This window comes from Leucoraja erinacea, chromosome 20, assembly GCF_028641065.1.
Source record: "Leucoraja erinacea ecotype New England chromosome 20, Leri_hhj_1, whole genome shotgun sequence".
NCBI classification, from domain to species: Eukaryota; Metazoa; Chordata; class Chondrichthyes; order Rajiformes; family Rajidae; genus Leucoraja; species Leucoraja erinaceus.
This window is the reverse complement of record NC_073396.1, coordinates 3,984,349-3,998,690: the sequence shown is the minus strand read 5'-3', so window position 1 is coordinate 3,998,690 and position 14,342 is coordinate 3,984,349. Positions and strand designations below refer to the sequence as shown.

Genomic DNA, 14,342 nt, shown 5'->3' with positions numbered 1-14,342 from the left:
GGGTTTGGGTTCTGTGTCAAGAATCTCTGCTTCTGTAAAGTTAGATATAACATGGGGTATTCTCGTCATGTTACAAATTGAAGACAGAGGGAGTCAAACATAAATCCTATTCCCATAATTAATTCCACAGAGATGCTATCTTTGTAGGACATGAAAGATAAGATCTGGTAGTGAAAAATAAATTGACGAAATTTACTTAACTCAGCTACCGCAGGTTGATTGAATGATAAAATTGAATGAAACCAAAATTAGAGTCAATGAGTTAAGCTTATTTCTGCAGAGATGAATAAGGATACCATATCTGAGGCCCTTTGGGGCAACGGCGACACAGCTGGTAGAGCTGCCACCTCATATCTCCAGTGACTCCAGTATCACACCTGCCCTCTGCTGCTACCTATGTTGAGGTTGCACGTTCTCTGTGTGCAAACAGGGGGTCCCTTCATAGTCTGGTTCTGCAAACAAATGTCCATTGGCAGATTAGTTGGGTATTGTAAATTGTCCATAGTTTGTAGATGACTGCTCGAATCTGGGGGAGTTGAAGAGAACATGGCGAGAAAAAAAATTACATTAACTTATAATAGTGTGAATGAGTGCTTGATGGTTAGAGCAAACTTGAAGATCCTGAGGCGCTATTTTTGTGCCTCCCTCACCGTTCAAGCCACACATGACATTTGTTTCATTTGCAAGATTTTGAATACTTTTGTGTACATGACAACAGTGGCTAAGTTTCCAAGCACTTTTGTTTGGCTGACATGTTCTTGGATTTCCTGAAGACGTGAAAGGTGTTATATAAATGCAAATTCCTTCTCAAGGCGATGCAGAAAGCGGCATGCCTGCATTCCCAATGAAGCTTCAGTATTTCCATGGTATATGTAATGAGAAATCTCAAAATGTTGTTAAATTTGATAAAGTGTGACTGACAACAGCAGACAGTGTTTTGTGAAGCTTTGTCAATGTTTGTGCATAATTCCTGACAACAGGCTACAAATCCTGAGAAATCACTCCACTAATGATGCAGACGTGTTGTGTGGGATAGCTCGAGACCACAGATGGCTTGTGCTGATGAAGTTGATCAAATATTATCAATGATTTCTTTTTTCTGAGCTCAATCCATGACAACTCGTATATGAGCCCAGCAGGAGGAGAACACCACATTTCTTATTATTTTTCTTTAATGGAAATCAGATGGAACAAAGATTCCACCAGCAGAAAGAAAACATCCATGACAGAATTTTCAGCATCTAACATTTTCTGGAGAACGAAACTGACTCCAGGGGTGCCTGCGAGAAGCGACACTGCTTTTGAAGGGGTACTTGAAGCACAGGCATTGTGTGTAGGTGCACTGCGTACACTCCAGGATTACAGGTGGAGACCGTGCCTTTGCATTCCCCACCCTGTGCACATCACTGGTGTGTTCCACTAATCTTGCCAATTATTCGTACACACACATTGACATGAATGAAGCCGTCCGTGTGGATGAGAAAGTGACAGTAACTCTGAACTGAAACTAACAGTACCAGAGAGAAACTATCAGAGATAAAGATGTCAGCGGTTGTCTGGATGATGATTTCAAGAATCCTAGCTCAGCTAATGAGTTGCGGCTCCCTGCAAGGGAGAACTAATGAAGATAGCAGGAGTACTACCACTGATTGAGCTAGCCAAACCATGAAAAACACAGCGACCAGGCTGGGTCTGTGACATGAGAGATAAATGTATTGAATATTGGTTCATCTGTCCACAGTAGCACTGGTAGCAGTGTCTACACCACAAACTTATTCAATAACCCATCTCTGTTAAGGACATCCTCCAACGTGATTTGTACTACTCCTATTGTGCTAAATGGACTCGGTGCTTTGTAGATGCCTGCTTTTGAGGGCTGGACGTTCAGGAGTGGGTGTCATGAAGCACTGTAGACCATTCACAGCAGCAGCAATGTCTGCGTCACCATCAGTAACTTAATTGCCCAACATTCCCTTCCTTTACCATTACAATCAAATCAAGATATCAAAGATAGACCTAAAATGCTGGAGTAACTCAGCGGGTCAGGCAGCACGTCTGAATAAAAGGAATAGGTGACGTTGCGGTTCGAAGCCCTTCTTTAGACTGAAAGCTAGAGAAGACCACTTCTCTATAGATAAGGAGGACTTCTCTATCTCTCAGTCTGAAGAAGGATTCCGTCCTGAAGCTTTACTTATTCCTTTTCTCCACAGATGCTGCTTGACCCACTAAATTACTCCAGCATTTAGTGTCTATCTTCGGTATAAAACCGCATCTGCAGTTCCTACCTACGCAACCAAGATCAGCCTGGTTCAATAACATGCAAACCCCGTGACACAGCATTAGAAGCATTCTGAAGAGCAAATGTTAGACAGAGCAAAACCATTTCACAAACTAGCAGTCAAACCAAAACAAATAAAAAAAATGCAAAGGCTGCAGTGAGGTAGACTGGAATATTGGGAATTCATCCTTTGCGTGTGAGAATGCCACATCCACTCTCCAGTGAGTTGTACACTCTACGGAATTTGTATTATCACCATTTCAGTTTAGTTTATGTCATGAGTACCGAGGTACAGTGAAAAGTTATTGTTGCATGCTATCCAGTCAGTGGACATGATTACAATCAAGCATTTACAGTGTATAGATACATAATAATGGAATAATGTTTAGTGCAAGGTAAAGCCGGTAAAGTTCGAACAAGAATAGTCCAAGGGTCACCAATGAGGTGGATAACGCCTATGTATTCTATGTCTTCACTGAATCTCCTTGCCCAATAACACTGTAGCAGTATCTACAACAGCCTGACTGCAACGGTTCAAGAAGGGAACCAATCACCGCCTATTCCAGGAGAAATAGGGATGGGCAAGAGATGTTGCTCTTGTTAGCGACACTCAACATCTATAAATGAATTATAAAATGTTCAGAAGCTGGTTATCAATAGAAGAGTTTGGAACATCTGCACGACTATTTTCTCCGATTGCCTATAACTTCCTCCTTATGAAATAAATCATGAAGTGGGGATTCTGCTAGCAGTCGCATATTTTGCAACCTCCCTGGACATTTTGACAAATTCTGTAGACAAGAAAGATTCTTGAGGGATTCTACATGATGCTGGGAGCCAACGAATTGCAAACAAAAACAAGATAAAACACCAATCCAAACTACATTTATGACCCTATATAAAAGTACCAAGAAACATAGAACTTTGCTTTTATTATTCCTGCATCAGTGCTTGCCATTTGCTTTTCTATATTACCGTTGCATACCACAGTTTGCAGTTTAAGACCGGTTATTTCATCTTGGTCTAAACTCATCATTTTCATGATCATACCTTGGTCGCATTAAGTGCATCATACACTCTGCTCATTTTCAGAAGACTTCAGAACAGACTAAATGGGCTATAAAATCAGCAAGCAATCTGTCAGCCTTAAACTCTACCATACAGAGCCATTAGGTTTATACTATCAACGTCTGGCTGAACACATAGATTAAAACTCATATTCACTTTAGAATGAGAAATATTTTCTTCAAATTTAGCCTGCCCTAACCAACTCGAGGATGTTTGCACAATACAATACAACATGGCTGAACTAATCTGGGTTGAGATTGAATTTGCAGAAGCAAGGAGAAATAATGAATATAATATTCCTGGTTCCTTCTCAAGAAAAGAGAAAACAGTGGGCAGCACAGTGACGCAGCGGTAGAGTTGCTGCTTACAGCGCAAGTGACCCGGGTTCGATCTTGACTACAGGTGCTGTCTGTACAGAGTTTGTATGTTTTCCCTGTAACTGTGTAGGTTTTCCTCAGGTGCCTTGGTTTACTCCCACACTCCAAGGATGTACAGGTTTGTAGGTTAGTTAATTGGTTTTGGTAGCGATTGTAAATTGTCCCTTTTGTGTAAACTACACTATATCAATGTGCCCCTCTGTGGTTCAAACTGCTTCTGAGAGAGCTGAAAATCATTTTCAGGCATCACTGTAAATGTAACCACAGAGTATACAGACCACAGATCCAAACAACAGTTCTCAGATACTCACTATCTTCGTGGGTCTGAATCATCTTAGGTGGGCTCTTGGGACCATTTCCTGGTGTTGTAAAACACAGTACGGATGTGTAGTATTTTGTGAACTTCTTGAGCCCTGTAAGCAAGGCTTCATGTCGTGTTCCATGGAAATCAGGAGCAATTGTCATCGATTTTACAGTATTTGGTGGGTCCACAATCCAGGTAAGGAGCTGATGAGAAAAGAGTAAAAGAAATGTAATTGGGGAATCTTTGTAAACCTATACAAGTAAAACTAAATCCACAATTTCACAACAGGAATATTATTTAAATTTTATTGGCCATTTTTCTGTTTGTTCAGGATGTGGTACGTGATGAGAGGCTGTGAAGGCGGCGGTCGGTCTCCACTGTGTATAACAGATATACACTGTTAGGTATAGCTGTTGTGGCTGCCATACCACTGTTAGGTGTAACGACGGCCAGAATCTTTTTCCCAGGATGGAACAATTAAATACTATAGGATATATTTACAATATATATTAATGATCTGGATGAGGGAATTGAAGGCAATATCTCCAGGTTTGCAGATGACACTAAGCTGGGGGGCAGTGTTAGCTGTGAGGAGGATGCTAGGAGACTGCAGGGTGACTTGGATAGGCTGGGTGAGTGGGCAAATGTTTGGCAGATGCAGTATAATGTGGATAAATGTGAGGTTATCCATTTTGGTGGCAAAAACGGGAAAGCAGACTATTATCTAAATGGTGGCCGATTGGGAAAGGGGGAGATGCAGCGAGACCTGGGTGTCATGGTACACCAGTCATTGAAGGTAGGCATGCAGGTGCAGCAGGCAGTAAAGAAAGCGAATGGTATGTTAGCTTTCATTGCAAAAGGATTTGAGTATAGGAGCAGGGAGGTTCTTCTGCAGTTGTACAGGGTCTTGGTGAGACCACACCTGGAGTATTGCGTACAGTTTTGGTCTCCAAATCTGAGGAAGGACATTATTGCCATAGAGGGATTGCAGAGAAGGTTCACCAGACTGATTCCTGGGATGTCAGGACTGTCTTATGAAGAAAGACTGGATAGACTTGGTTTATACTCTCTAGAATTTAGGAGATTGAGAGGGGATCTTATAGAAACTTACAAAATTCTTAAGGGGTTGGACAGGCTAGATGCAGGAAGATTGTTCCCGATGTTGGGGAAGTCCAGGACAAGGGGTCACAGCTTAAGGATAAGGGGGAAATCCTTTAAAACCGAGATGAGAAGAACTTTTTTCACACACAGAGAGTGGTGAATCTCTGGAACTCTCTGCCACAGAGGGTAGTTGAGGCAGTTCATTGGCTATATTTAAGAGGGAGTTAAATGTGGCCCTTCTGGCTAAGGGGATCAGGGGGTATGGAGAGAAGGCAGGTACGGGATACTGAGTTGGATGATCAGCCATGATCATATTGAATGGCGGTGCAGGCTCGAAGGGCCGAATGGCCTACTCCTGCACCTAAATTCTATGTTTCTATGATATAGCTTTAACAAAGTTTAAAGGAGGGACAAAGTTTAAAGGATATGTGCAGGCCAAATCCAGTCTTTCCTCTCATTCTTAGTTTATAGACACACTTTCCTACTGTGAAGGTATGGAGGGGCTGTGGCAGAGGGTCATTGGGAAATAACCTATAGCAACTCAAGCTGATTGACCCATTTTCTTTGACATACAATATGGATATCAACTGTGTGGACCAGGGTTCAAAGCTGTCCTAATGGACAGGTACATAGATAGGAAATGATTGTAGGGTTATTGGCCAAATGCAGGTGAATGGACCTTGCCTAGTTGTTGCATCTTGGTTGGGCCAAAGGGCTCGTTGCCGTGCTGTATGACTCTATGATTTGCTTGTTTCAGTACTAAATATTTGACAACATATATATACCCAAAGAAAGATTCCAATGGTACAATTTCATTTCTACGAATTGAACAGCATTTGATTGCTGTTTGATTTGAAACTGAACAGTGAAAGGCTTGAATGTGGAGAAGATGTTTCCACTAGTGGTGGAGTCTCGGACCAGAGATCACAGCATCAGAATTAAAGGACGTTCCTTTAGGAAACAGATACGGAGGAATTTCTTTAGTCAGAAGATGGTGAATCTGTGGAATTCTTTGCCACAGAAGACTGTGGATGCCAAGCCAATGGATATTTTTAAGGCAGGGATAGATAGATTCTTGATTAGTATGGGTGCCATTAGCAGGTTATGGGGAGAAGACAGGAGAATGGGGTTAGGAGGGGGAGATAGATCAGCCATGATTGAATGGCGGAGTAGATTTGATGGGCCGAATGGCTTAATTCTGCTCCTATCACTTATGACCTTATGATTGTTTGTTTAGTGTTTTGCTTTGTATTTCATTACCTTGTAGCCTTGGTTGATGCCGTTTATGAACTGCTGTGGAGGAGGATCCCACGTAAACCTCAATGCGGTAGAGTTCACAGCTTCCACCTCTACGTTCTGTGGCGGTGCTGTTGGGACTACACACAGGCAGAACAGTCATAGTATTTTATTTTCGCAAAGCAACTAAAATATACCAGATGACAATGAACAAGCTTTGCAGCCCTTTTCCTGCAATGAACCAGACACACCACAAACCTTTCCACCACCTTTGTAGCAATTAGCATTCTCTACTCTGCAATGATCTGCGAGGAAACCATGAAATCTAATCATCTGAATTGCTGTACACTTGGAAGGGAATTAAGCCTCTGGACTTGACAGAGAATGGCACCACTCTTTGAACACACGGTGCATTATTAGGTGAAAACTCTTTCCTTACAAAATAACTTGATCACCCAATGTACAGTGAGAAACAGTATTAAAACTACGTGACCAGCAGCCTGAAACTATCGAGCACATACTCCAGCAAAGTTCTCTTGCCAAACACCAATTAAACTTTAAACTGAAGAAGTTTCTGTTTAGTTTTGTACAGTACATTTTCTAGTTTTCACTGAGCTTAGTCCAGTCACAGGATAGGTACAAGATATTGAACAACATGTCTTCATTTGTTGAAGGAATGCTAAAGAAGGCTAATGGGTGTGATGCAGGTCTATTCATCCTTCTGTTCTGGGGATGTCTCATTCAGAATTGCTCTCCAATCACCCTGTTTTGTACAGATCAGTTTTATCATATAGCCATAGAGGTAGCTGGACACATGAGAAGAACACAGGTATGTAAATGTTGTCTTTAAATAATCAAATCCTATTCCACGTTAAAACTCTTCTGGCAGAGTGGCACTTATTATTTGTACATTGCCCACATATACACATGATGGAATTGTCCAAGTGATTTACAATCACTCTGCTTCCATGTATTGGCTTATATTCAGATGACACAATGGACTGACACAGAATGACGGTTTCATGACTTCAGCAAGGATACTGGGCACACAGCTGCTTGATGCACTGCATTTGGCTTCTCTCCACTGGACAATGAATGTGCTGAATCTCTTCTCACTAAGTCCCAAGTCTGACATATAATGTATACTAAGTCGGAGTCAGTGGCACAATACCTGGTTCTGCCACAAAGCATCTTACCTTACTTTCTCTGATAAAGGAGAATGAAGCAAGGAATGCATGTGACCTTCTTTCTCAAACAGCGGATTGCAGTTTTTAAAATCTGCTCTTTCTCTGCAACTGTAACACCACAATGCTGTAATACTAGATTCTGCACACTGCTATTTTCCCTTTATACTACCTATGGCCTGTTTGTACACCTGTATAATATCATTTGACTGGATACCATGCGAACAAAGCTTTTCACTGTAATTTGGCACACATGACAATAATAAACCAATACAGTCTGCATATATTTTATTTCAATCTAGAATAAAACTTATTGGCCACAGTGAACGTGACAACTAATAGCAAAGCAGTCATAAACCCTGCACTGAGATTGGAAATATGAAAGAACCAAATTATATATTTCAGTAAGGATATGCCTACTTAAATATAGAAATTGGACTTATAACACCTCGTTGATTTCCAGGTAGCAACATTGATCCTGTACAGCCTGACTAAATTTAGCAACAGCCAGTGAAATAATTAAAAAAAAACACTCTGAAATTGGTTGATCATTCTCTTAACTAGTTCTTCTGGGAGTCCTGTTGCTGAACATGCATTCAGCTATGCGAGGTTAAACATTGGAAATAGCTACAGCTCCAATGAAGCAATGTTCTTATTACATCAAGGTTAGCCAGTAATTAACAGGCTGCTCTGCATATTTGTGCTAAGCTTTTATACTTGTATTAATGCCTTTATCAGTAATGGTGAACTGTACTACAAAGCCTACACTCAATTGAGTTATTTGCAACAGCCGTGGAATGCTGTAAAACTAATTTCAAATTAGTACATGATGGTGTCAGGACACAAGAGTTGTCAGATGTAAAATTCACATGAAAGAAATGGCTCAAGTAAGATTGAAAATATTAATGGTTTTTCACTGCTTTCATGGCAAACTTAATGAAAATAAAACTCTGGGGAAAAACAAACATTTCATTAGTGCTTAAAGCTAAGGGTGAGAGCAAGTGTGAATCTAAAGTTCCTCAGAGATTTCTTGTTTCTAATTATTGTTGTTTCAGTGCACAGATAAAATAATTTGTTGGCCTCAAAGCGGACGCTTATCGATTTTGTTGTTGGCTTGGACACGTGTTCATTTTCATTTCAATAGTAAATTCGTGTAAATGACTACGCTTTTCCAATTGAAATGCAAATATAAATGAAACATACCAACTGTGAGGGCAAATTTTTGGCTCTCCCACTGCCCCATTTCTGATCAGGAGTTGTGTGTTGCATCTGCTTGGGAGATTTCCTATTCTGGGCACTTCTGGAATCGACCTGTCACTTGACCGGACCTAATACTGGCAGAGGAGAGGTATGTTCCTGCCCAATAGCCTCAGGGTTATCCAGTTGCTTCTGGAGAGCCGACGCAAGATTGTGCCAAGGCTGTGTAATTTGTGAATATTAAATACTTGTCTTCTCTGATTCTCATCAGTTTGCTGCTTATTTTTCTCAATGACAGCTAAAGCAGCAACAAAGCCAGTGCCTTACCCTGACCTTCGCACCCAAACTTCCAGTGCCCCCATCTAGTACAATAGGCATCAAAACTGGCCAGATTGTGTTTTAGTTTCCCATACTACAGGTATCACAATTCAGTGTTGATAAAAAGTAAAACTTTTTTTTTTAAACTGCCATATTTGAGATTTCACATTCCCATTGTTGATAAAAAGTAAAAAAGGTTTTAGTTGAGGAAAAGTTTTGTTATCTGGCTTTGTTCCTAACATTTCAGCATTTATAAACAGTGCTCACCGATGCAAAATTCCCTCAGCAATTAAGCCCTAAAAGGACAGTTCATAGTAAACGTGACTTCAATGTCACAGTTTTATTTAAGAAACTTTCCACCGTAATTAATCCCAGGGTACTTCACCACTGATCAATATCTGAGCAGGGAACTTAATGGGTCGGGTCAAATTAAATACAGCTTCATTCCCGCAGCTCCAGATTCCTCAAACAGAATTGTGCAGGGGATCGGGTAGTCCTTTGTGGCTAAAGGGATCAGGGGGTATGGAGAGAAGGCAGGTACGGGATACTGAGTTGGATGATCAGCCATGATCATATTGAATGGCGGTGCAGGCTCGAAGGGCCGAATGGCCTACTCCTGCACCTATTTTCTATGTTTCTATGAGTCACAAGATGCTGTAACCTTGAGCAAAGACAAAGTGCTGGAGGAACTCAGCGGGTCAGCCAGGATCTTTGGAGGGAAATGGACGGAAAACTATTTGGATCAGAACCTTTCCAAATCTCAAAACATAGGTCTTGGTCTCACAAACGTTGGAAATGTAAATACACTAGCTGTTGATGAGTTTTATCAGTCCTCAGATAATCCAGTCTGTGGCTGTAAGGGAATATTAAATATAAGATCGGACAGTGTGTGTCATTTATATTTCCACACTACGTGCGATGTGAAGGAAGAGTCTCGTTAAGGAAAATGTGCTTCTATTTGACACAGCAAGGAGTGACATTTATGTCAAAGATACCTGGGGGCTCATTTTGTTATTGCCTGCTGTTAAAATCACTGTGGCAGCCCTTGAGGGGAAGAAACCAAGAAACTAATCTTTGAAGATTATTGTTCTCACCTCCCTGCAAAGTGTACTCTGTTACCGCCCTGCTGCGTGCACCAAGACCAGCACTGTTGTATGCTGCAACTTGAATTTCATATTGGGTCCAAATGATGAGGTCTTTAATTAAGCAGTAAGTCACTTCAGGGTTTGTGATGTTGGTAAACTGGTATCCTCCTGGAAGACCCGCAAGTCGATATCTACAGAGAGGAAAAGACTGGCATCATGGCAACTGCAGAGGAATTGCATTCATTTCATATGTAAACAACTATGAACAATAATATCATAATGTATCACAGATTTGTATGTTCTAAAGAAATATAAATTGTGGAAACAGCCAATATGAGGTGCAAATGTTTTCCTTGTTTTCTTATGCACACTGCTGGAAGAAACATTTTATCTCTTGCATGTAAGATAATGTTTTACAAAAATGCGGGTATTTTCTTTCTAGTTTGTAGAATCATGCAAAAAATATTAGCATATCACGATGCACTGGGATTGGACGTTGCAAACTCCGCTCATTGTCCAATGTCTGTGGCTCCTTTGTCTATATTGCTTTAATAATTAAAATAAACCATACAGTAAAAGGCAAGTGTAGAGCTGCTCCTCGACCCACGATGGGGTCACGTTCCGATAAACCCTTCGTAAATCAAAAATATCGCAAGTTGAAAACACATGTAATACAATGCGATCACGTGACGTGCGGCTCGCCTCCGTTGTCTTTAGAAATCTCTCAGTCATTCTGAAACATCCAAGATGTATAATTTTTTTACATATTTGCAGAAACAAAATAGAACACATCCAAAATTAGATGGCTTATGAATAAACCGTGTTGCCCAGCGTTTTGAGGACAAGTCAAGATTTTCTATGAAATCCGGGTGAAACTGGAAGATTTCACTGACATTGCTACGTGTAAGTGGCAGCTTTATTTGCTTCCAGAGTTTGTTTGTGGGCAGCCGATGATGCCCCGATGCCTGGCACCTTGTGGGGCTCTGTGTGGGGAAGGAAAGCTGTGATTTCCCCACCACCCAGGAAATCCACAAGAGGAGACGATACGAGGTTGGATATGGAGCAGGAACTGTTTCCATTCATTTCAATGAAGGAAAAAAAGCCACAAGGGATCAAGGTATTAATTAATTTGATATTTTTAAACTGCTGTGTATCTTTAAATGGATTTCTTATGGAGCCAACATACTGCCTTGGTACAGGGGGGGGGGGGGTCGTCCAAGTTGGGAGAGTGAAGACGATTGTGGTGATAAGCAGTAGGAGGAATAGATACCACTCTCTGCAGCAACGTAGTATCTGTCTAGTGTCAGGGTTAATGACATCTCCTCAACCATGAAGAAGTTGTAGTGGGAGGGGACAGATCTAGTTGTTGTGGTCAATGCGAGGACAAAGGAGGACATTCAGGTGGAGGCAGGGTACAAATTAAAAAAAACAAAAAAAAATTCTATTGACATAAAATGTGAAAGCAGTGAACTTTTGTCATTGTACTGAGAGGAGCTACTCGATATGAATCATATGACTAATTTTTTGCTCAGCTTGAGCGCATTGTGGTTGCAGATGAAGTTATTAAAACATTGAAAGGATGCGACTGCAACACAATTGTAAAAAATAACTGTTTCAGGACTGGACGAGGGTTGGTCAAGATTATAAATAATGATCTCCTTTTCTTTTCACTATTTTCTCTCTCAACTTTCTTCATTTACTCGTTTTCTTTCTTCACACACTATATATTTCACATCTTTCTATCCTTTACTATCTAACTTCTTTTTCTTATTCTCATCTTTTTTCAATGTAACAAAAAAAAAAAAAGAAGTTGTACATAAAATGTATTATGAAAATATATATTAGGCACTTTGGTGCCATATGACTGTGCTTACTTCTAATAAAATAAAATATTTAAAAAAAAATAAAAATAAAACATTGAAAGGATGATCATTCATTGAAACCCGTGGGAATTCATTTATTATCAATATTATAAAATTAAGGCTTTCACCCTATCTTGTCAGTGGCACTGTTTCCATTTCAGAGGGGTTGTGATGGCTACTCTTCCTCTTTGCAAGTTATTATGTACTCCAAAAGTCTTCCATCATAAAGTAACTTTCAATGGTATCATAATTAAAATGATAGATGCATGTAAAAGGAGACTAATGATCATCGCTGTAGAAGCAAGCGGTGTTTGGTGTTAACCAATGCCATAACATTAATAAGAGATGATCCAAGCTTTGATGTCTTACATCCCATTCATCAGGCCCCTTTTACTGGAACAGACCATTGTAAAAATGCAAATATACGAATCAATGGTCCATGAGTCATGTCAGTAGCTTCACTCCAAATGATGTTCCATCATTATGCCCCTTCCACTTTCAAAACGATCAGACATTAAAGTCAGCAGGAAATTGACACTAATGGATTCAAAGTGAAATCGCCTGTGACAAACAGGAAGGAAATCCTCCCTTTAACGTGGGTAGTTTGGAACTCAACTATCTCTTCAGCCACTTCTCCAGTGCAAGGATTCAGATCCAAAAGTTGAAAAGGAAACCAAAAGCCAAGTTCATTTTCAAGATTTGGATAATGATTTAAAGTGAACCCATGTAGATCTTGAGATCTGATAACTTTTGGGTAAAGAGATCATAATGTGGCTATTATGCCTCACCATGGCATTCAGTTTTGCAGATAATTGAGAGTGTCTTTAGGTAATTTTTTTATGGCGCTATTTGACATTTGGAATCGACCATAGTATCAGATCTATTGAGCTAGTTGACTTCAATGCTCTTTAGTATCTATTTGATCAGTAACTCAAAGGCAGATTAATGGAAAACATTACTTTTCATGAGTGGATTACCCCGTCTCTGTATTCAACAGAAGCAACAGGTGAAAGGCAGCCAGAGGCAGACATTTCAAACTGGCATCACAGGGGATCTAATATATGAGCTATCAGCATTATCAAAACCTGATTGCACTGGTTTATTGTGAATTAAATTCACGTTGCAATGTTGTAAAACCGCTTTGCAAAACTAATGATGCCCAGTCATTGGTGAATGCAGATCTGCACACAGAAGCAGAATCACACTGGGAACCGTCCTGTTTAACTTCCAGAATGACTAAACACACCTGGAATAATTCCAGAAGAGAGAGAAGGAAAAAAAAAAATTGCTTTTCAATCACATGGCATTGAAAAAAATTATTACGTGAGCAAACTTGGAGGCTGACATTTTCGTCCTGTCAGCCAAAGCGTGATTTAAACCCCTATCCCAGAGCTGCAAGAATACTGTGTTAATCTACAGTACCTACCGCCCTCTTGGAATTGTTTTAATAATCAAGTTTTGGTAGAAAACCAATACAGCAATTTAAAAATAAAACTTATAGAAAGGACAGTAACAATATTAAATTGCAGTTTATAATGTTATTCTTAACAGACTGTGGAATTTTATTAAAACTTTAATTTGCAAAAGAGTTGTCAAAATATTTTTCGCCATCCACTATTTATGTTCAGGATTGTAGTAATACAAAGTAAATATTTAATGTTCTACAAAAAAAATGCACAAAGATATCAACTCATGAGATTTGTGAGATTTCTAATAATGTTCTAACTTTTTCTTTAAAATGTCTTGTGTGTAATTTTCTGATGTGAATTCCACTTAATTTATTTCAGGGTTTCTTGTACAAGAAGAGTTTATTAATATTTCACTCTGTACCTGAGAATGTAACCTTTGAGGACCCCATTGATTGCTTGCTCCGGAGGAGGTTGCCACTGCACCATTATGGATTGATTTGTTCGACCGCTGGCCATAATATTCTGCGGAGGGGCACTAGGCGCTTCTTCTGGTAACAGTAGCCTGTGACCAAGACATGACATGATAAATCAAACAGTAAGTACAAGAAGCAGTGTAGATACGCTGTTCTATGAATGGGTATTAACTTACATATGTAAAGATCACACAAGGCGGAAAGGTAAAAACATTTCCTCAATATTTTTCACAAATAATGAACAAATAATGAAGATTTAAAAGAGATTAGGGGTGACGTGATGGTGCAGAGGTAGAGTTGCTGCCTTACAGCGGCAGAGACCAGGGTCCAATCTTGACTATGGGTGCTGTCTGTACAGAATTTGTGTGTGCTCCCCGACCACGCGGGTTTTTCCAGGGTGCTCCGGTTTTCTCCGAATATTCCAAAGACGTGCAGATTTGTAGGTTAATT

At 40.1% G+C, this 14,342-nt stretch overlaps 1 protein-coding gene across 1 annotated transcript in view; it reads right to left on the bottom strand.

The window, feature by feature from the left end:
- Positions 1-14,342, bottom strand: part of sdk1a (sidekick cell adhesion molecule 1a) — a 513,213-nt gene that overhangs the window by 119,047 nt on the left and 379,824 nt on the right. Inside the window, 4 exon segments of the mRNA XM_055651028.1 lie at positions 4,035-4,230; positions 6,389-6,504; positions 10,158-10,339; positions 13,841-13,981. Coding sequence (XP_055507003.1) covers positions 4,035-4,230; positions 6,389-6,504; positions 10,158-10,339; positions 13,841-13,981 — 635 coding nt within the window.